This window comes from Mytilus trossulus, chromosome 2 (genome assembly GCF_036588685.1).
Source record: "Mytilus trossulus isolate FHL-02 chromosome 2, PNRI_Mtr1.1.1.hap1, whole genome shotgun sequence".
Lineage (NCBI taxonomy): Eukaryota > Metazoa > Mollusca > Bivalvia > Mytilida > Mytilidae > Mytilus > Mytilus trossulus.
In genome coordinates this window covers 51,214,468-51,238,903 of record NC_086374.1, presented here as the reverse complement: position 1 = coordinate 51,238,903, position 24,436 = coordinate 51,214,468, and the positions used below count along the sequence as shown (strand labels likewise).

Below are 24,436 nucleotides of genomic sequence, written 5' to 3'. Positions count from 1 at the left end.
ATCTCAACCCTAATCCTATACTGCTAGCCAATGTGGACAGCAAAATGCATTGTAAACTCAGTTTAAAAGAAGTCTGAGTCAATCCTTGATCAATGCGAACTGTTTTATATATCAGTTTTCAGTACTAACTATATATTCAAAAACGTTGACGTAATCAGTTCTTGATATATGACTGATATTCCCATGATATCATCTTTGAGACAGAAAGGATAAACTGTCCCATCGTATTTTTTTAAATTCACAATATTTCAGGCAAATCATTTTTTTCCGTTTTCGTACACGTTTTCAAAGAGGTTCCCCTGGCCGTTGCTTACGGATTTATTTCTTAAAATTGGTCTGTTAAATATTTGATACGATGATGATGATTGTTCTTCTTAAAAAAAATAGGATGGTAAATGATACTTTCAATTTATGTGGTTTCCTAAAACGATAAACGTGTAGAGTAAATAAATAACGTCCGGTTCCACCTACGTTCTGAATACCTCAGCCAGGTCTGTTAATTATTTCAGGTAAAAACTAGTTATTTTTCAATTTTTAGCAGTTTTCAAAATTTAAGAAAATTGTGTGACTAATAAAAGTGGCGTTAATTACCGTATTGTTTGTGGTAAGACGGGGACATTAAAGTCATTTTTGTCATGATGACACTGAGATGAATAACCACAATTGTTAATCATGATTGAAAATGTTACCCATTGTGAATTTTTCTGCCGAAGAATTGATTATTAATTATTCCTTTTTAATAAGCAACTTTAGTCATATTTTTCTTTATGTGAATTTCGAAATTACTCTTTTAGCCAAATACCTGTTTAAAACACCCCCGCGATATTCCGATTGACTATTCCACCTGACCTTTAACCTATTGAAAGGTATGCATAATTTAGAAATAGTTTATCTCAACCAATCAAAACTGCGTTCGATGTCGTGGCTTTACGCGGAATATTTCTGAGTGCTCAACGTATCAACAAGAGAAAAAAGATAAAGAAAATTAATTAAAAATCAGAAAAGGGATTATTTACCAAAAAGAAATGTTTGGATGATACATATTTAACTAGACTTCAAGTTGAACAGGTGAGTTTGTGTGTAATATCGTGATTTATATCAAAATTTTAGATTTATTTACATTGCATTCCATTCTAGCAAACAAAAGATCAAGAGAAACGATGTTCCGAATAGACCGACCATGTTCATTCATTCATAGAAGCCGACATATGAATGAAAAAATTTGCATAGAGGTGAAACGTTTTTAATACTTTTTTTATACTAGCTGATCACAGTAAATCAAAGCTGGGAACAGTATATCTAACTTAATATATATGTTCCTGATCAAAGACAACACCTGTCCAAGGCGGAAAAAAGTCCCGTTTAACGTAAAATTTCAAAAGTGTGTGGATGTTCTCTGACATGTTACTGTTTTACTACAAATTGTATATACACGCTGCTTCAGGGCTATCTGGGGGCCTACGATGGCCATCATGCATCCACCTGAAAAAGTTTAACAAAGTGTAAATAAGGTTTTTGAAATTGATGGAAGAAGAAAAAAAAATCCAGAACAAATATTGATAATTTTAATAAAACTAAAATGATTAAAAAATTAAATACAAAAACAAATCAAGGTCTTTTATATTTAAAGAGAGACTCAAATTAACCAGTAAATATTAAAATTTTATTTATGTTAAAACAATGATTAAATATTTTTTTTATGTAGATCAAAGAATGCACAAATTACCAATGAGGGGGGATCAAAGGGGATCTGATCCTGAAATCCAGGGCTTAAAAACGCGAAATCCCGAAGTCCCGAATTTAAATAAACTATCCAGAAGTCCGGAAATCAGAAAAAAAGAATGCCTGGATTCTGAAAGGGTCAATCCTGAAATCCTGAGCTTAAAAATACACCATCCAGGAGTCCCAATAAAAGTCCTATCCCCCTCACCAATTGCATGGAGTGTGACTGTCTTCAAAAATATACATATCAAAAACCTAACAATGGTTAATATCAATGACATATACTTTTGTAAGTTTTCATTTTGTTTTTGAAATATAACCAGCACTATAAGGTTTGATGATGATAAAAATGTATGACTCACTATCATCAGCCTTACTCATTTTTGTAAAGATTTCATCTACAGGCCAATAAAATCTATACAATTATCTGGTATGCCCCTGTTGTTGCAAAAAGGGGCATTATTAAGTCTTACCTTTGTCTATCTGTACTACTGTACGTCTACAAATTCATCTCCTTTTATACTTTTATAAGATTGAGAATGGAAATGGGGAATGTGTCAAAGAGACAACAACCCGACCAAAGAGCAAACAGCAACCAAAGGCCACCAATGGGTCTTCAATGCGAGAAACTCCCTCACCCGGAGGCATGCTTAAGCTTGCCCCTAAACAAAAAAGTATACCAGTTTGGTGATAATGAACAACATACAAAACTCCGAAATATACACAAGCTAAAATTAAAAATCATACAAGACTAACAAAGGCCAGAGCCTCCTTACTTGGGACAGGCATACAAATGTGTTGTGGTTAAACATGTTTTTGAAGATCTCAACCCTCCCCTAATACCTCTAGCCAATGTAGAAAAAACATACACACAGTAATACTCAGTTCAAAAGAACTCAGAGTCCGGTGTCAGAATAGGTAACAAAAGAAACTAAACGAAATGACAGTGACAATGATACATAAATTAAGAAAGGACTACCAGCAGTTACTGAAATGCCAGCTCTAGACCTCAATTAAATTGATTGAAAGATCATGTCTTCATCATATGAATATCACGTACAATACCTCCTGTAAGGGTGTAGTATTGTACCATCATAAAACATTTGAGAAGAACATACATTTGTAACCACAAAAGACAAATCATGTAAACAGTTTGAATTTTGGTGGCGTCACTTTACCATTCTAGATTGAATTTGATTCCTCTTTGCAATCAGTAAAATTGCTAATATTTTCAATTTGTTTCCATTTCTCCAAGTTTACCTCAACCAAATGTTATGAAATTTATACACAATGCTTTAGGTTATTTCCAAAAAACTCAGATCAAGTACAAACTTGGGTACAGTAGCTTTACTTTTACTATATATCTAAGTTGTCTCCCTTTATATAATGTTAAATGCTAGCAGGGGCATCATTCTCCATTTCTTTTAATGAGCATCACATGTCTGTAGCGGCAAAAGGTCTTTGTAAAGACTATAACAACACAGATGACCCTTCAACAGGTGTATCATTTATTGAAACTATGAAAAGTGTGGTTGAAATTTGAACTTTTAAATAATCTTCCTGTATTTTCACTTGAATTTTTTGTCCCTTGTATGTCTTAAAAAAATTGTTTATTTTGATTAACTGATAACATTTTATTGAACATGACCATTACAGAAGAATGGTAAATCAAAGGAGATCTTAAATAAATGTCATTGAAGCAATCTAACAACATAAACCTGAAAAAAACATTTGAATATACCAATATATATGGTCTATGAGAAGCATCTGTATCAAAAAGCCATCCAAATTAAATCATAGATATGTTTTTAGACAGATAAACTGCTATCTATATACATTTATATGCTAGGCCACACCAATAGATGCATAGATGTTTTTTGTTGTTTTTACAGAAAATGTTTGATGAAAATGTCTTTACATTGCCCACTGTTTTTCCTGTTACCTCCAATGCATTAGACAAAAACGTGGTGAAAAGATTGATTTGGTTTGTCCATGGAAATCACATCCCCTCAACAATGATACCCCCCCCCTTTTCTGATAATGTTTTAAGCTCTTTTTTTTTAAATAAAAATTATTTATGGAAATTAAAAAAACGAGTAATATAATTTTAATTTTACCATTTAATAAGATAGACATATTTTTTAGTTTTATATGTCTATGTATGTATATCATGCATGTTCATGTTAACAGTCTATAGATGAGAAATCTTTGAACGCATTGATAATTTAAAACAAGAGAAGAGACAACTTAATTTAGAAGAGAAAGTGTTTTGATAAAGGGAGATAATCAATGATAAGTAGTACATGGGAGATAACTTATAGTTTTAGTTTAAACATATTTATTTATAGTGGATTGGGAACCAAGTTTTGCAACTTATATTAATCCCTTTCCACTTTGCAGGTGCGATGTGCTGCCTTGTAGCGGCATTAACCTATTCTTTTTCGAAATCTACAAGGGTGTCTTTAAAGTGCAAGAGATATGGCTCTCTCTTAACACAGGTCAGCCAATTATTCTCCCCTTCCGACGGACTATCATCGTTTCCTTAAGACCATACTCGCAAATGGTGTCAATGGAGAGCTGAAAATTGAGTTCCTGAAATTTTCATCCCGAATGAGCAAGATTTTTTAGGTTTTCATTGTTAATGATGGTAAAATGGTACGCTGCATGAGAAAGCCTGAATATAAAGAACTTAATGATGTGAATATTTATTAATAATTGGCTAATTTATGACATCCACAAGAAATGTTTGCAATATTTATGATATTAAGATTTCTTTTTTTAATAAAATGTTTATATGAATATGTAAATAAAAAAACAACCTTGCAAGATGTAAATGTTTCAGATTAGAATTGGAATAACATAAAAAAAAAAAAGAACAATCGTTTTGTGCCAAAATATATGACTGTTTATGTGTTAGCATTTTTTGGCCAATCATTTCAAATGATATGATTTTTTGGTGGTATTTTCTGTATTAATTATAAATGAAAATTTCAATTGTTGACAAAAAACTGTTAACCTTGAATGATACTGCATATAACAGAAATGACAGGAAATGGGGTATGTAATACATCCATGACACAAAACCAATATGTTCACAGCAATAAAACCCCACAAAAATCAAAAGGAAGGTTTTTATTGCTGTTCTTCATTTCATGAATTCTGCACTGTAATATATAGCTATAGGCTACTGTAACTTCAGGAATGAAATGTCATACTGCATTCTTATACAAATATATAATCCCTTTAAAAATTTATATACAAGTAAATAATCTTATAAGCTACATGTAGATATATATTTGTCTGATGATTAAAGATAGTGTTATCCACTTTCAATCAGTAGAAATTTTAAGTATATACACTTAAACTAAGACAACTTTCTTGATCTTGTAACTTTGATATTGAACTTGTGACACAATAGTGGCTTGGTACATACATGTATTTATAATATATCTTTATGTTTTAACACCACCAGATAGAGTACCACACGTTGACAAGATACATGAATTTGCCACTATAAGCTTGAAAGATCAGTGACTCCCCAATTTCATTAGCTTATAAAATCAGGGCATCAACAATTTTATGTGACCAACCAAAATGTTCAAAGTTATTGGTTTATATAGCAATGAATTATCCAAAATTTTCAAAGATACATTAAAGAAACCTAAAGTGTAGAGTACATTGTACATTAAAATTTACAAAACTAGCTTCTGGAATTTTGAAATCAAAATCATAATAATATCACTGAATTTCAATTGTAAATAATCAATCAATGCATCACCTTCCATAACCTGGTACAATGTATGTCTTCTGAGTTGAAACATATATTGTATATATATTCAGAAGCCATATATGATCAATGGATTTCCAATCAGCATTGTATGGAAATGCATCGTACATTATATATATACATGTATAGTTGAGTGAAGAAAATTGCACAAATACATGTATGAACATTTGAATATTAAATAATCATTTTTCTTGGAAAAACTTAAATATTGATATCAAATTTGGGTAAAAAATCAATGTAGGTGAAACTGATAATCTAGAATTACTGTAGGGTTATATATAATCTATGGATTATGTGGTGAAGATAAATGATTTACTAGGTAGTACAGGTATACATCTGTGACAAACATGTGTAACTAAGTTTTGACATTTTTCAGTATGCTGTTTTACAGTCTAGTTCTTGATGACTTGCTTTATGAAAAAAATAGCTGTATTATTGATTCAACCTTCAATAAGTAAGAATGCATTTAAATATTTTGGGTTAAAGGGCCAATTCTCTTCAATTCGTTTGCATTATATGTATCTGATTATACAGATTCAGTAGATCTCCCTTGTTCTGTGGTATTCTTGACTTGTACACAAACCTTTACTAGACTGTGCACAGCTTAAATATCAACATCTTCATTTGGCTTATTGACTACCCACCTTACCTAGACATGAGACAGTTTTCATCTTCCTATCAACCACTGGTGTTGACTTAATAAGTTAATATGATACACCTACATGTACAAGTACATGTATGCATACAATTATTTCTGTTGAGAACTGCTAGATGAATCTTAAGTAAAATAGATATGAGTGTACTGTATAGTGGTTATTCTGATGTCTGTATACATGTTTATTTTTTAGTAACTCAAATCACTAGGAAATCATAAAAAGTTCTCATCAAAAGTCGTTTGATTATTTACTGTTACTGATCTTTTACATACTTTATTAAGATAGAAGTTGTGGTATGACTTCCAACAAGAAAACTATCCATGGAAGCCCAAATAATGTGGATAGCATTGATTTCAATTTGAAACAAATAAATGTTCCAGGCCCTTTTGTAGCTGACTATGTGGTATGGGCTTTGCACATAGTTGAAGGTCACACAGAGACCTTTAGCTGTTAATTTCTATGTAGAGTTGTCTCATTGACAATCATACAACATCTTCTTTTTTTATATATTTTGTTTAAATTTCATTTTCTCCAGAATGTAAAATAAAGAGGACATTTTTCAAATCAAGAAACTCTGAAATGTTATCTTATCTTACAGGTTTCATTATGTAATTACATGGCAGTAAAAGACATGTTATTAAGGTTGCCATGGTAATTGAGGGAAGGGATGTTAGCGATGACCAGTCGAAAAGAAAGGTTTGATAACAACAACTATGAGGTGATATCTGTTATCGGAAATGGTGCCTACGGGACGGTGTACAAGGCTCGTGACAAAGAGGGACAACTTGTGGCCATGAAAAAGATTCGAATACAAAATACAGAAGAAGGCATGCCAATGAGTGCAATTAGAGAAATTGCTTTATTAAAACAACTGGAAAACTATGAGCATCCAAACATTGTCAGGTAACTAGAGTTTTGAAAATTTACAGCTTCCTTAGGCTACATGCACAGCTTTGGTACTGGTATCTAACACAAATTTTAGTTTTGATTTATTGGAAGTATGGGGATTTGAAGTTATGATTAATCCTCTGGTTTGTCAGATATATTGATTAGCCAATTTTATAAAAATGAACTATTGTTAAATTTAATACATCAAAAACATGAAGAACATCAAAATATTGATTGTTTATGGGTTGACAAAATAAAGTTGAGTGGCACAATTGCAGTCCAAAAAGTAAACTGATGTATTTCAAGAATTTTACAAATATGAGTTTGAATGGTTTAGTCAAAACTTTTCCTTCTTTTATCACAATTTGATTTGACAGAATCACCTAGGAGAATGGCTGACAGAAGTCCTACAATGTTATGAAGTTATGAACTTTTTTTCTGTCAGAGCTTTTCAATTATTATATACATGATATATAACCAATTGCAATCAAATTCTGAACTTCTGAACTTCAATTATTTTTGATTTTCTAAAATTTGAAATATCCTGACATATATTGTGAACAGAGAAATCATTAACATTCATGAATATGTAATGTAAATAAAACTAGTTTTAACAGTACAAATGTACATCAGTTTCATTTTTGAGTACTTTTGTCAATTGAAGACAATTTCAAGTTAAAAAAAAATGAATGTTTCCAGAGAGAAAGTTCAACACATTTTACATCATGCATAAATTAGTGATGTAATTGAGTGTAGCCATATGTCTTATATACTTTCAAAGATTTGAAGTACAAAATACTATTAAAGATAATTGAGAGAAACATTTTACATGCATGAAACAATGCTAGAAATGTATGAATAATTATATATATTTTTTAATAATCATTTATTATTCATATAACAACATGAAATGTGTATCATATAAAGAAATATGTGACATTAAAGTATTTGAAACTTGTAATGAATTATTGTGTATGCTGAGGTCACATATCAAATCTTTTTTAAAAGTTCAAAATCTCTGCTGAAATGAGGTATTTGAATATTCTTGTGCACAGCTCATTAACAATGCAAATGGAGAATAGTTACTCTTCTGGAGCACCTGAGATCACCCCCAGTTTTGGGTAGGGTTCGTGTTGCTTAGTCTTTAGTTTTCTATGTTGTATCTTGTGCACTTAAAATTGTCTTTTTTTTTTAGCCATGGCATTGTCAGTTTATTTTCAATCTATGAGTTTGAATGTCCCTCTAGTATTTAAATTGTCATTTTCTTGATAGATACTTATTAAACTTTTTGTGATAAAAATGTCTTTATGCAACTTAAAATTGTCATAGATTGACCTCATTTTAAGACATTGTATAATTGTACAAATTTTGAGTGTCAGCAGTATTCATTTATCACTATATTTTCTAAAGTCACAACCATGAAGTTTGCTTGAGCAGTATTCATTTATCACTATATTTTCTAAAGTCACAACCATGAAGTTTGCTTGTGAAGTAATAGTGTTCTCACTCTTCTTCACTGAAAAAAGGGTAAATTGATACATACATTATCAAACAAAAAGATCAAAGAAAATTTTTTAAAATGAGGATTAAGTTGTTTAAGTGGAAAACAGTAAAATGTATATATATAGTTGGGGAGAAGATAACCTTGAATAATGGTTTACATTTCTATGATTACAAAATCATTCAATTTGAGGGTGCGGTTCAGATTTAGACAAAGAACAATGTGGTTTCAGAACAAAATAAGTAAGAAAAACATGATACTCATGCATGATCGACCTTGTTAAATTATTACATGTATAAAAATAACTTATTTGGGTGTATATTTGTTGATCAATTCCACTGGATCATCTATTTTTTATTATGTAAAATATTAATGAAATGATTTATAAAGGGATGTAACTCTAGATTTAAAGTGACCCGGTTCAACAAGGTCAGACAAATAGTGGTGTACAGTGTAAAACCAATCAATAGATTACTGTTAAAGTATTGTTTAAGACTTCTAGGTGTGACATGGCAAAATCTAAAACATGTACATACTGTCATACAGTCCAAAGTATTCAGTTCAGAAAGTTCAAATAAAGGAGAAGTTCATGTCTTAGTCTTTTAATAACTAAAAAAAAATTCTTTATAATACAATTTATATGAATTGAAGATTTTTGATAGTGTCTTTGGTTTAACCTTAATATTTCCATCTCTGTAATTCTCATTTTCAGTTGATCTTTATACAGTATTTTCAAATTGAATACTATTAAAATTTTTACCAAATCAGTTTTATATAAGAAACAATATCATGAATATGAGCTAGAATCACGGAATAAGAATTTAAGATGAATGATATAAGGCTCTCCCACCTAAATTACAATGAAGTTCATCAATGACTCAAATTTAAGTAGGCCCAAATTAAAACAAATTTTGGATACTATGTGTCAGTTCTAAAAGGAATCCTTTATTAGAGAGGAATACATTAAGAAGAAAAAGCTAGCTTCATTTATCTACATGATAAATAAGTATAACATTGTAACCTTTATTAAATGCTTTATTGTCTAATGGAACCCCCCTTTTTAAAATGGCTGGATACGCCCTTGCCAAATAAAGTTGACAGTAATCTTCATTTCATGGTCCTTTAGATTGTATTAATACATGATTCCAGATCTCATGCAAATGACTTGCAGGGATAAGAGTTAATTTTAACATATGTTTATGGTTGTATACATGTGTTAGTACATGTATATATGTAATTATATTAATTGTCTGTGGCCTTCATCAAAACTCAATGAGTGAATTACAGGGAAAATAAATCATAAAAATATTATTGAAGTGTTATTAATGCTTTTTTTAATTGTATGATTTGTCAGCCTATCTAGCCTGCAATTTTGGATGAATCATTACAATGAATTTATTTCTTCCATCTTTCTGAAATATAAACTAATGATTCATTATTCTACATGTTCTAGTTGTCTGAAAGCTAGGACAGTTATCTTAATGCTTGTATATAGCTATAGTGGATAATTACTTTAACTTTTGACTAAATTGCTTACATCAACCTTTAATTACTCTGATTAGTTAATCTGATTATACTGGCCAGGTCACAGTGTGAGGTCAGTTCTTTGTTATTGACCACAGACATGACTAATTTGATGATTTATATGAGGCCCCAGTGAGGAATAAATGTGACAATATATTTATTACAAATTGAAATATGTTTTGTAGTGGTGTTCATTTCATTTAGTTTTACTCCTGTTGATTGATATGAAGTTAAGTTACTGCTAAAATACATGTGCATATAACAAAATAAGTCATATATATAGATTTTAAGGCTTTTCAAAAAGAGAATGCTTAAGGTCCTACAGTCCAGACACACATGTTGTACATTAAAATAATGGAAAAATATAAACGTCATTACTTGATTTTCAGATAAATCTGTTTGGAAAAACTTAAGAACTTTTCTAGAGAAAATGTCCATGTCTTTTTTTAGCTCACCTGGACCACAGGACAAAAGAGCTATTCCCATCTCTTGACAGCCTTAATTCATTGACTTTTACTAACATTTTGTCCCCAGAAACTGCTGAACATATGAAATATTGACTCAGTATAAGCATATGGGTTAGAACTAAAATTGTATTTAGGGTAACTTTTTTTTTATAAATGAATTGAACAAATTACAAGGAAGTTTCTCTTCTTTCAAAATAAGATGTTGAAATTTTTTTAGTTGATTATAACATTTAAGAAATGTTCCGATTCAAATAAAATCTTGAAACATATCCTTTTAAATGATACATTTTACACAGTTAAGAATATGAAAATCATTCAAATTATTTAAAGATGTGTATGTATAGCTTAAACACTATTCTAGACCAGAACACATTATTTTAGTGGCCAGCTAGATTTTCTCCCTGTGTTTAAGACCCATTGGTGGCCTGGGCTGTTTTTTGCTCATTGGTAAGACACATTCCCCATTTCCATTCTCAATTTTATGTACATTGCATATAAAAAATGCCAGTGGACTTTAAACACTAAATCCATCCAATTATAGTGCAATATGAGATCTCATCATAGTTACTTTTCTTTAAAATTATCAAATTAATCTAAGAAGTTACTAAATTTATTGAAGTAAAACCCAACCCAAAAGAAAATCTATAAAGGACCTTATATATTTATAGAGGTGTAACAAAATACGTCACTGTACAAATATAGACTTGTTTATATATAGGTCATTTAACACCCACATACTAACAGTAATAAGTGAAAGTTTAGGTTATCTTAAAAATGTGATCTTGAATGCTAATGTAGGTACATTTATATGGAAGAAAGCAAGCAGCAGATTTGTTATTATTCATTATGTGCTAATTTTCCTGGATTGCGGATGAAGGTGAACTATGAATTTGAAGGTTCAACAAAATTAAAATTTCTTAATACGTTTAGCTTGTATGCAGAATTTGTCAAAACTGATATACTAAGTTCAATCTATCCACTTATTTGATACTTGAAGAAAAACTTCCTTTTCTAACTTTCTGCCCAATATTTTTCAAATTCAAGATTGAGGGTAAACTTTTACTTGAAGATTAAATTATAATCAGAACTTGTCTATATTCTGCCAGGAGCCTCTGGCCTTTGTTAGTCTTGTATGTTTGTTATTTTTAGTTCAATTATATGTTTCAGAGTTAAGTTCTATAGATATGAGAAGATGTGGTGTGAGTGCCAATGAGACAACTCTCTATCCAAATGACAATTAAAAAAGTAAACCATTATAGGTCAATGCACAGCCTTCAACACAGAGCCTTTGCTCACAATGTACAACAAGTTATAAAGGGCCCTGAAATTACTAGTGTAAAACCATTCAAACGGGTAAACCAACATTCTAATCTATATAAAAAAACGAGAAACGAGAAACACATATAAATAACATAAACAAACGACAACTACTGTACATCAGATTCCTGACTTTGACAGGTGCAAACATTTGCAGTGGGATTAAACGTTTTAATGGTACCAAACCTTCTCCCTTTTTCTGAAACAATAGCATAACATCACAACATAGAAAAACACATGATAAAATATCAATTGGCAGGCTTAACTCAATCAAAAAACTTAAGTTAATACACTATGTCCATTTTTCACAGAACTAGTACACATTTGTGTTTAGGTGGCAGTTGAGTCACCTCCGGATGTGGGTTTTTCATGCAGTGTTGAAGGCCCATTGGTGACTTTGGGCTGTTTTTCTGCTCTTTAGTCAGTGTTTTCAATTGTCTCTGATACATTCCTCATTTCCATTCTAAATTTTCCATTTCTTAACCATGAGTTAACTGTATGTTGAGAACAGTTGTGACAATCTGAGAAAATCCTGCAAAATCAAGTATATAAACTTTTTTATCAAGGACTATCCTGATATATTTGAAATTTATAGTATACATAGTTGGATGACTCATCATTATTATGAATATAGGTTTCTAGACTGACTCAATAAATCAAAAGTGTACCAGAATTCCAACTCCCAAGACATAAAACTCAAGCTCAAATACTGATATACAGCAGTACATGTAGTGAGATGTCACTCAAGTCCCTGAGCACTTGACTGCTGATGTTCCAGTAAGAGAACATATGTAAAAGGAAGAAAGATGCAAATATGTGGTATCCTTCCTGATTGTTAACCACCTACACATTTGTTTATTTATCCAGATATGATACTACAAATGAATAAAATCATAAGAAATAGCGCTGTCATTTTCAACGCATTTAAAACGTGAAAATATTTTCTTTTTTAAATTGTAAGCTTTAGTTTTGTGTCATATCTAAATATATATATTCACTGAGTGTTCAAATCAATATGATCTTCGAAAGTGCAAATAGTCAAAATAAAACATAATATTATTGTTTCATGCTATATTTATAGTCTTGAAGTAACCTGATCATTGAAAGTGGAAATGGTTAAATGTTTTAATTGATTCTTCTTATTGTTTAGTTGTCAAAAATTTACACAGTTTTGATTTGTTTTGTTTTAGTTGTATATAGTGTAGAAAAAAGAGATACTAGAGCATGGTACACATAGTACAAATGATATGGTATTTTTCATGTTTTATTCACCAATTTAGTTCTTCATAGACATTGCTTTAATTGGCTAGCCTGTCAACATATACTGTGGATTCATTTATTTTCGAGGGTACAGGTACTAATTTTTGTGCATTGAGAAAAAGTAGCATTTTCTTGGATATTTAATTTCCTGGTTTTTGGCAAAGTATGCATACATTCTTTTAGAAAATTTCTGTACCCACGAAATCCATGAAAATTGGTATCCAACGAACATTTAAATGAATCCACAGTAGTGGCTGGTGCATTCCAGTTAAATCCTCAATGACTCTAAGGATTGCCAGCTTTCCTGCCAAAGGTTGGGGGCTCGATCCATCTTGGCAGTAATTAAACCAAAACAAAATTTCTACCATGAAAAGTGCTGAAAGTGGTGTTAACAAACAACCTAAATCAATCATCACCAAGTATTATTAGAGGTTAAAATGGTTTCTCACTAAGGATTTTTTAAGGCAAAGCCACTGACTAGTCATTTTGGCAATGGCAAGTCCAGAGGCAAAAAGAGGACATTTTATTGGTTAGGAATTATAAATTAAGTCTCTTAAATGATGATTTAATAGAGAGAGGAAATGACATCAATCTATTTTTAATCTCATGTTTTAAAATGATGATATATGTGTGCTCAGTTGATACAACATTTTTCAATTTAAATGCATCTTTGGACTCACCAGTTTTGAAAATGATGAGTTCAGTACTCATGGACTGGTTATATAAAAAATTCTATAACCCAAATTACAATTTCAGCAGAGGCACATCATCAGTATATATGACACATATTTTGGTTGATTTAATCACATTGAGCAGTAATTTAATATCAGGATTAGATTTCATACTAAACGATAATCTACATGTAGACCATAATTAATATACAAGGTTCTTAATGAACTGACGTCATATCATTTATAAGATTGATTAAATTTCCATAATTTTACCGTTGGCAAATACACCTATAGATCAGTTTCAGATTTGGAATAAACTCAAAGGGAATTTACAATTAAGCTTTTTCAAATCTGTCTGACCTTTTTATTTGTAATTTAAAGGTTATTGAATTATCATTAACCCATTATGAGATAATACTTGAACTTTCAACTGTATAGATTTATATCATTCTGTAGGATGACTGGGGAAATAGAGATATGGTCACTTAGGTCTTCTTCTGACCGTAAGTAAAAAGTCTTGCCAATGTGGGCTGTCAATTTGGCACAATGTACAACTACAAGTAGGCAGTCACATCCAGTCTGATCAGGGACTGCAAATCTGATGCCTCATGTAGGGAGAGCGCCATACTCTGCATGTTAAGAACCATCACAGCAATTTTTTGATAGAATTGTAGGGAGACTATTGCAAGGCAAAATTTCTGCCCCCATCCAATATATTTACCTTCATTTTCCAATGGCAGTCCAAAAATTTTCCAATCTTCATACCTGACGTCCTCTATTACAGAACCTATCTATTGTATGTATGGTTAATTTGTTTCTGTTCCTGAACATGCATGAAATATTTGCCATTGGGGATTGAGCAACCAACAATCAATCATTTTGTAGTTAGACCCTTACAAAGAGAGAACACATCAATCCCTAAAATGAACAACTTGTCTTCATTTTTGACAATGTAAAAGATATAATTTGGTATGGACACTTGTCTAGATATGGTGAATTAGAGTTTAATGCAAGCAGGAGATTCTGCAATCACTAAATCACTTAATTTTTATTTCCTTGGTACATCTATATTTATACAGATACCAAAGCATTTTGTTGTAAAAGCAACAACAGTGGTCGACTTATGAGCAAATTTTGTACCATGAGTACCACTATTGAGACTATTCATTTTGAAAAAAAAACCATTTTATTCTGACGATCCATCTTGCTTTAAACATATAAAGAAAAATCAGCTTTCAAAGCACATGTATTTTGAATTAAAGTTGACAATGCAAGATAAATCTGTACAGTATGTATTGTGACTAGCGTAGTATAAAACCTTGGTAGTTGTCAGAAAGACATCAATTGCATGGAGGACAGTTGTAGAATTTCCTAAATGAGGCATACCTTAATATACATATTTTTCAAGTTGACTTTTACTTTCTTTAGTAAATGGTATATAAATACATAAGTTGAAATATATATACACAATAGTGTATATAAATTTAACCTGAAGGCTGTACTATTATTTCCAAAGAATTTACGATATATTTACTCATGTAGATAATATACAAAGATCCCTTTAAAAGAATGTATACATACATATTATCCAGTATAATGTCAGTGCTAAGCTACCATGCATTCATTGCCATTTTTAATTCAGAATAAATGATCCACTTTAGAGAGATTAGGACAGTCTAACAGTTTAAAAAGATTCTTATTCTATATATTAAGGTCAATTAAAATAGTATAGGTACAGTATATGTGATACAATAATGATAAGTTATTGCTGATCAAACTAAAATCACTGAATCACGATTTCAGATGACACTGTTGGCGTGATTCAGTTTAATATAATATTGTAAATATTTGAAAAGGTGAAGACTATAAGTTAGCAAATAGAATGCTTTGATAAAATGTGTCACTGTACGTCTTATGCTGATGGAATGACTAATTCATGTTCTGGTAGACATATATTTTATTGGAAGTTGAAACATATGGCCTAACCTAGCACATTTACATATATGTAATAATGTTAATAAGTTCACCAAGTCACACAAGTATTGCAGAGATGGATCTTTACAAGTACTATTTTGTTGGGATAACAATTTGAACCAGTAATGGATTAAAGTTTCAAAAACAAAAGTATTATTGCTCAAACGCTTGTCAGCTTTCAAAAACTTTTACCCCTGGTTGTCCTTGAACAAAATCTGATGCATATGGTCCTGACTAATATTGGTGTTGTGAAATATCAAAATTGTGTCAGTTCTTTGCCGAATTTGGTGGTCAAAACCCTCAGACTGTCACTTTTCTAGAACTCAGCATTAATGAGAAGATGATGGTTTTGAACTTCTTTTTGTTTTGTTTCAATGTATTACTAATTGTTTAGGAATAATCTGCACATCTGCTTTTATTCACAATTTACTGTCTTTGTTTATGATTTCATAGCAAATCAAGAAATGTTTATAAGTTGGGGCCCACTGACTGCTTAAGAGGTCAGAGACCACAATTATTTCGTAGTGCATTTCTTTTAGAACATAAATGAAAATTAAAAAAAAACCACCTGCGCTTTCTAAAAGTAACTTTTACAGTGTGTTGTACTACTTTTGGGACAAATTATATCAAAATTATAGAAAACTTCATCGGCTCTAACTCAAAATATGGACAATTTTATGTTTAGGGCGTCTTGAAATCTTTCGACAGCTTAGGAAGTGCTAATTTTAAACCTTTTTTCAGCTGGACCAATTCACTACTTTCCTTTAAAATTCTGGACCCAAATTTTTTTTAGTGTAATTTCACCCCCAACTTGCAATTTGAGTCATTAAACATTGAGAAATAAATTTGGAAGGGGTATAAAAATTAATGGCAAGTAACCCACTGTCAACACTAGAGACAATATTTGTGAACAATGAAAATCAAGGGACGACAATGGTGGTCTTGGACCAAGAGGGGCCCACCTGCTCCAGTCATGCTTCAGTGATTCCATATATAATGATTATAATCAACCAAATTTTTCCCAGAAAAGAGGAGGCCAGGCCCCCCCTGGACCCCTTCTAAATCCTCCTCTGGATTTTCATTATTAGAGGGCTTAGAAGACATCAATGATTATGATATTACTAATTATCTCCCCCTTTATTTTAAACAGCTGAAAATTTTATTGAAATAACAAAACTTACTGACTAAAACTATTTATATGAATTTAATAATACAGAAATACTTTGATACTTGTTTTAAATGAAGATAACAATACTAAATGGGAAGTATTAATAAGTGTTTTCCTGTAGTCAACAGAAGTAATGATAATATGACAGAATGTTGTACAAGTTATAAGACAATGGATTGGGTAATTTGGGTCAAATTAGGGACTTTTACATACAAGAAATGTTCCTTGGACAATGCATTTGGTCAAAGAAGAGGATAAATGTGTTAGATACAGATGATATTTGTGAGACATTGCATTGGGTCAAATAAGACACTATAGTTATTGCCAGTAGATATGTTGGGAAAGTTCCTAGAACAATCTTTTGGGTCATTTAAGACATTTTACTTATACAGGGAATGATCCTAGCACAATGCATTTAGTCAATTTAGACACTTTTAGTACTAGTCAAAGACAAATTTAAAAGGTTTTAAGGAAAATGTTTTGGATAAAATAAGGTGATGTATGCAATGGTCATATGGCCAGATCATAATAGCAAGTCAAGAAATTAGTTGTTTAACATCCTGCACAGGATCTAAAAGCAACAAGTTGGATGGCAATTAATTTTAGTTAATAGGAAAGTTTTGCTGATCACCCTGCACAACATCTAAACACTACAAGTTGGATGGCAAGAAATTAAAGTTAATAGGAGAGTCATGCTGATCCTTATAAGTTTTGATCAAATAACCATGCTTTTGAAAAGTTTTAAGATGTCCAGATAGGATTCCATGAATGTCTCTGAAATTGTGATTGTTCATATCTGTAGAGTTTAAAGACATGATCAAGATGAGCCATGTCCTAGACACTTTTTTCCAGAAGATAGTATCATTCTATTGGTTATTTGCCCAGTTAGTTAAAGTCACCTGATCATGGGTATGATCATTAGATTATTTTATGTGTGCATAATTAATAGTCTTAGTATTTAATCATACTTTAACTAGCTTTTTTCCCTTTTAAAGATATGATTTTGTACTTGAAAAAAAATGATTTATGAAAAGTATTGACATATTCTTAGAACTGAATCTGTCATCTGTGAATTCTACATTTAAAATGTACTTAGATCTACACATAAAAATTGCCTATCCAAATAGACCTCGAGATGTACCCTCTTTAAATGCTACTGAAAAATGTTATTAAGTTAGATGAATACTTTTACAAAGTTAATAGTTCTATTAAAAGTCGAGTTATTTCAGTTTGTTATATATTAAACCAAAAAATCATTTAACCACAAGTTGGAACCTGAAAAATTTATTTGAATGAACTTTTCTTATATGAATTTTAGTCACGTAAGATTGAAATTTAAATGAAATTATTTGAATTCTCCCTTTAAAATTTCAACCTACACCAAAATTCATTCATATTTTAGAAATTCTTGCAAGTTCTTTAAAAGTCAATGCTCCAAACATTTTAAATGGCTTTCTCTTGGTCATGAATATCATTTACCTACAAGTATTGATTTAAATTTTGTTTGCTTATTTTCTATATATGTAATAGGTAAATCTATGTAGCTAACCTTATTAGATAGATCAATAGATTTCTACCTGATTGGGCTGTTCCAATCAAATCCAGTAAAGGGGGATCAGGTTATTTTTTTTTTATGTTAGTTTGGTATGATGTGTTAAAAGAATACAGTATTTATCAATTATTTTTTTAACTAATTGTTGTTGACATTCTGTTACTTTGTATCTTAAGAATGTCAGCTTAATCCTGCCAATGTTGTAAAGATGTTGTATTAAAACTCCTTCCCAAATCCTTTAACCTTTATCTTTTGTATATCTCAGTCTGTATTTTTCACCAATAAGATTTTGGCCATGTAGGCTTGTAAAATTGTGTTCCTAATTTGTGTTATCAACTGTTCCTACAGATTTCAACACTGATTCCTTCAAATTTTCTAAGGAAGGTTGCACTTTTGTTCAAGTTGTGCACCTGCTATTACAGAATTGTTTCAGGAATTTGTTTCTCATTTTTCCAGACTTCAGATCTTTAGACTGAAGGTTCTATACTTTTATTGTATACAGAATCAAGAATGAATGTTTTTCAATTTTCAATCTTTATCATTTATATATGGCTTTCAAACAAATGTGAAAATATATTTAAAACATCTTTTTTTCAGATTTCTTGATGTGAAACATACAAATCAAACTGCAAATGAAATCCGTCTCAACTTGGTATTTGAATTCATAGACCAGGATTTGGCAGCCTATTTAGAAAGATGTCCATCACCAGGACTAGGGCCAGACAGAATCAGAGTAAGATTTATCAAACAAATCAGATGTTGTTTACTATTTACCTGAAATTGAAAAAAACAAGGCATGTTTGCTACAAAAGAAAAAAAACTCAGATATTTTGATTAGGGTAAAATGATAATTGTGTCATTTTATTTTAAGATCATTGTTCTTATATAGTTAATGTAAAAATCTAACCATGATGTGTTTATGAGACCACATATTTAGATCGGATAACTTTACATGCCTCATTTAGGAAAAACATTTTGAAAAGGTGTGTGCTTTTGACCCCACCAAAAATTAGATGTGTCCTTTGACCCCTCCAAAAATCCTAATAAAATCCCCCAAAACCCAAGAAATGGTTTATACAAAATAGTATATTTGACATGATTGCCAATGATAACTATCCAAGAAACACCTAAGGGCAGAATTCAGTTTCTCTCAAAAACTTATAAAATTGGAAAGAAATGCTGGGGCTCTAAAAAGACCCACATGAATGAAAACAAAAGTTAAAATTAGGACCAAGGAAAGAAGAAAAGCATGAAAAAGTTTTGTTCATTATTTTTTTGTTGTTAGAAACAAGAAAATATTTTCTATTTAAATGACATAAAGTAGTTGATGGGTTGATGTAATTTATTGGTATTCTTTGTATTTCAGGACTTAATGTATCAGTTATTAAATGGTGTAGACTTTCTTCATGCTCATCGAATTGTACATCGAGACTTGAAGCCACAGAACATACTTATAACAAGAAACGGCCAGTTAAAACTGGCTGATTTTGGACTTGCTCGAGTTTACGGGTTTCAGATGGCACTTACTTCAGTGGTTAGTGGGTTTATCATCAATAAGCATTATACAATATTAAGCTTAAATGTTAGCAGGTACTGAAAAATTGCAACCTGTGACTTCCATGTTCACATACAGAAACTCCAACAAATAGAATTGAGAATGGAAATGGAGAATATTTCAAAGAGACAACAACCCAACCAAACAACTCTATATGTTCAAAACTTAAATATTTCTTTAACAGTAACTTCTTAAAAAACAATTATTGGATAGTTGAAAATAATCTGCTTTTTAACTACGGAGTTGAAAAGGTTTTTGTGATGAATGGAATGTAAGAAATAAATTATTTGTAAGCTTAAAAGAGGCACATTGACATCTACTCCCCCTTTCTTATCATCTTTAATTAAATCTTTTAATTGATGTTTTAACAGTTAACTCTTTGATATCTTGAAATTGAAGTTAACAGAACTTATGAATTACAGGTTGTAACACTATGGTATAGGGCTCCAGAGGTCATTTTACAAGCATCATATGCCACCCCTGTAGATTTATGGAGCTGTGGGTGCATATTTGCAGAACTTTTCATCAGAAGGTATGTAGCAAATGTACTTATGCATATTGGAACAATAAAAACGGGTATTCGATAAAAGTATTACAAAAATACGAAACTCCAAGGAAATATCTAAAAAGGGGAAGTCCATAAATGCTTGCAAAATCAAATGCTGTCAATCAGCGGAAAAAATGAAAAATAACTGACATATTTCTGGTTGTATATTCAGCTAGCTAAACCTCCCACTTGTTTTGACAGATACCAATGGGACAGTCATACTTTTTAGTAAAAAAAAAACTGACAATGCCATGGTCAAACATAAAAGAATGACCAAAGATGTACAACAGTGTACGAAAAACAACAAATGACTCAAGATTTATCAGCACTAAACCCATCCATTAATTACTTTCTATTAATCATGTTTTATTGAAACTTTTGTATATGATTTGCATAAAGATGTTCTCATGACTATACAAGCTTTTAAAGATGTTCTCATGACTATACAAGCTTTTAAAGATGTTCTCATGACTATACAAGCTTTTAAAGATGTTCTCATGACTATACAAGGTTTTAAAGATGTTCTCATGACTATACAAGCTTTTAAAAGATCTATGCTATCTTCCATTTCAATATTTTTGATGTCACAGTTACTTGATATTTTTCATTTTGTTTACTTAATGATATTTTATGCAGCTATGTATAGTAAGTGTACTAATTATTGCCTTACATGTGTAATTTACATACTTGATCTTTACAGGCCATTGTTTTGTGGACAGTCAGACATAGATCAGTTAGCTAAAATATTTGAGTAAGTTTTGTGCTGAATTTAAAATTACTGTGGATTCATACTACATTGTAGGATTCTGATTATTTCTTGGATTTTGTTAGTAAAGAAAAACTATGAATTTGAAAGTTGAATAAAAGTTTAAACCACTTGTATGATCTCAGATGGAGCTGCACCATATTATAACTTTTGGCACATACAACAATCACTTTTCCATTGTGGCGTCAGATATTTTGTTTTATGACGTCAAATTTTTACAGGAACCTAACCTGTGTGATATCCAGTAATGGCGGACAAATAGCGATAAGGTGTATATATAACTTAGAATCTAAAATTTTAATTCAATGATGGTAGTTTCAGTCATCAATTGATTATTGCAAAACAGCCTTACACTATAAATATAGAAATAAGAAGATGTGGTATGATTGTCCAAGAAACGACCATCCACCAATTGAGGCAACATGATGTGGATGTAAGCCTCTATAGGTCACTGTTAAGCATTGAGGAATGAGTAAATTCCATACTGTTAAGCCTTGAGGAATGAGTAAATTCCATACTGTTAAGTCATAATTTTCATGTATGATGCTGTACTGCTAAGATATCAGAATATTTTTAACCAGAAGAAAAACAACAGAACAAATCATTACAGTAGTCACTAATATATAAGAAAATATACATACGGTTACATAAAATTGAGAATGGAAATGCACACATTTAATTTATATTATGAAGAAGTCATTTGTTCTTTTCTTATAATTGCTTTGTGTTTTTAAAATGTTTCTTTATTTACTTTTGCACAGTACGTTTGATGAATAATTGTCCAGATCTGTCATATTGTAAATCAGTTTCATCAGATTATAATTTGTAATTTTGGCTGTTTTTTTGTCACTTGTAGAATTCTGGGACTTCCAATGGAACATGATTGGCCAGAAAATGTTACGCTACCATGGAGCTCATTTAAACCAGTCCCACCACAGCCACTACAATATTACATACCAGAAATAGAATCTGACGCTCAAGATTTACTAGAGGTAATTGATAGATGACAACAAGAAACACATTTCCCAAGACTTTCTGTATTATTAGCCTGTCATCACTGAGATATTGTATGATTGCCAATGATACCACTCTTCACCAGAGACTTTCTGTATCACTAGCCTGTCATCACTGAGATATTGTATGATTGCCAATGATACCACTCTTCACCAGAGACTTTCTGTATCACTAGCGTGTCATCACTGAGATATTGTATGATTGCCAATGATACCACTCTTCACCAGAGACTAAATGATGTGGATTCAAACCACAAAATGTCATTGTACTACCTTCAACATTGAGCAAAACCAATAATGATTAGTAAACTGCAAAAGGTCCTTTCATGATGTAATATAAAACAATAAAACTTAACAACCTGGTTGATGATAAAACAATGAACAAAATATATATATACATGATATATAGCAGCTAATGACAACCACTGAATTACAGGCTCCTATGTACAATATTAATTATACCCCCGCTTTAAGAAAGGGGGGGTATACTGTTTTACCTCTATCTGTCCGTCCGTCCCATGAAACTTTCGTCACATTTTTCTCAGGAACTACAATACAAGGATTTCTGAAATTTGGTTTCAGGATTTATATAAGTCAGCTATACCGTGTGATGCGTTTTCAGATTCATCACTCGACAACTTCCTGTTTACCGAACACTTGTATGATTTTACACATGATAGCCAAGTTGAAAATTTTCGTCACATTTTTCTCAGGAACTACAATACAAGGATTTCTGAAATTTGGTTTCAGGATTTATATAAGTCAGCTATACGGTGTGATGCGTTTTCAGATTTATCACTCGACAACTTCCTGTTTACCAAACACTTGTATGATTTTACACATGATAGCCAAGTTGAAAATTTTCGTCACATTTTTCTCAGGAACTACAATACAAGGATTTCTGAAATTTGGTTTCAGGAATTATATAAGTCAGCTATACCGTGTGATGCGTTTTCAGATTCATCACTCGACAACTTCCTGTTTACAGAAAACTTGCATATTTTTACACTATTAATATTATCCACTTGCGGCGGGGGTATCATCAGTGAGCAGTAGCTCGCAGTTTCACTTGTTTACTTTGTGTTCATTATTATAAATTTCAACTTTTGTCTTTCAGAAACTGTTGCAGTTTAATCCACATAAAAGAATAAGTGCAAGAAATGCTTTGAACCATAGTTATTTTAGAGATGAAATAGATAGTTTACGGACGTCAAGTTCTATGTCAGTGTCAGAAAGTGATTCAGGATTGGATACTAGCAGCAGATCTGACACTCCTGTCAGTAAATGAAACCCTGGTTTTGATTGGATTGCTGAGTAGTGTCAGGGAAATGAAACCCTTATTTTGATTGGATTGCTTAGCAGTGTCAGGGAAATGATTCCTTTTCTGTGATTGGGTAGATAATAGGATCAGGGGTTTGCTGGTGATAAGGTTTATCCATCAATTATTGAATTCCATTGTAGGGTACAAGGATTTTATGGTTGGCTAAATCAATGCAAGAACAGAGAAGAATAGTTCAGGAATACGAATGAGTGAATGGTAAATGAATGTAAGATAGTTGTACAAATGTATATAAAACGTCAAGATTTTTCAAGAAAGTATTTTTGCACTGCTGAACAAAAACAGAAATATATATACAAACATAGGTCAGAGGAGTATTTTTGTAATGCTGAACAAAAACAGAAATGTGTATACATTCGTTGTTCAGAAGAAAGTGATATAAGATTTTAATAGTTTTTTTATAATCTATGAACTAGCAAATGGCATTTTAAAAAAGATGATTTGTCTCACCAGTGACTTGTTGAAGATTACTTTTAATCAGTGGGTTTAACATTTAAGCATATTGTTTTACCTTATTCCTTTTTAGCTCACCTGGCCCGAAGGGCCAAGTGAGCTTTTCTCATCACTTGGCGTCCGTCGTCGTCCATCGTCGTCGTCGTCGTCCGTCGTCGTTAACTTTTACAAAAATCTTCTCCTCTGAAACTACTGGGCCAAATCAAACCAAACTTGGCCACAATCATCATTGGGGTATCTAGTTTAAAAAATGTGTGGCGTGACCCGGTCAACCAA

At 31.4% G+C, this 24,436-nt stretch overlaps 1 protein-coding gene across 3 annotated transcripts; it reads left to right on the top strand.

Moving 5' to 3' along the window:
* Window positions 1-895: 895 nt before the first annotated feature.
* On the top strand, window positions 896-24,022 carry LOC134707519 (cyclin-dependent kinase 4-like). Of its 3 annotated transcripts, XM_063567333.1 has the most exons (9): window positions 1,196-1,284; window positions 1,330-1,381; window positions 6,764-7,068; window positions 19,085-19,220; window positions 19,854-20,021; window positions 20,465-20,574; window positions 21,290-21,340; window positions 22,212-22,347; window positions 23,486-24,022. In XM_063567333.1, exons 3-9 carry the CDS (start codon window positions 6,833-6,835, stop codon window positions 23,654-23,656), a joined length of 1,008 nt encoding a protein of 335 aa, XP_063423403.1. In that variant the 5' UTR covers window positions 1,196-1,284; window positions 1,330-1,381; window positions 6,764-6,832; the 3' UTR covers window positions 23,657-24,022. The 3 variants fall into 3 exon arrangements, with proteins under 3 accessions (XP_063423402.1, XP_063423404.1, XP_063423403.1); XM_063567332.1 differs by lacking the exons at window positions 1,196-1,284; window positions 1,330-1,381 and adding an exon at window positions 896-1,068; XM_063567334.1 differs by lacking the exon at window positions 1,330-1,381 and having other exon boundaries at window positions 1,156-1,232.
* Window positions 24,023-24,436: the final 414 nt, after the last annotated feature.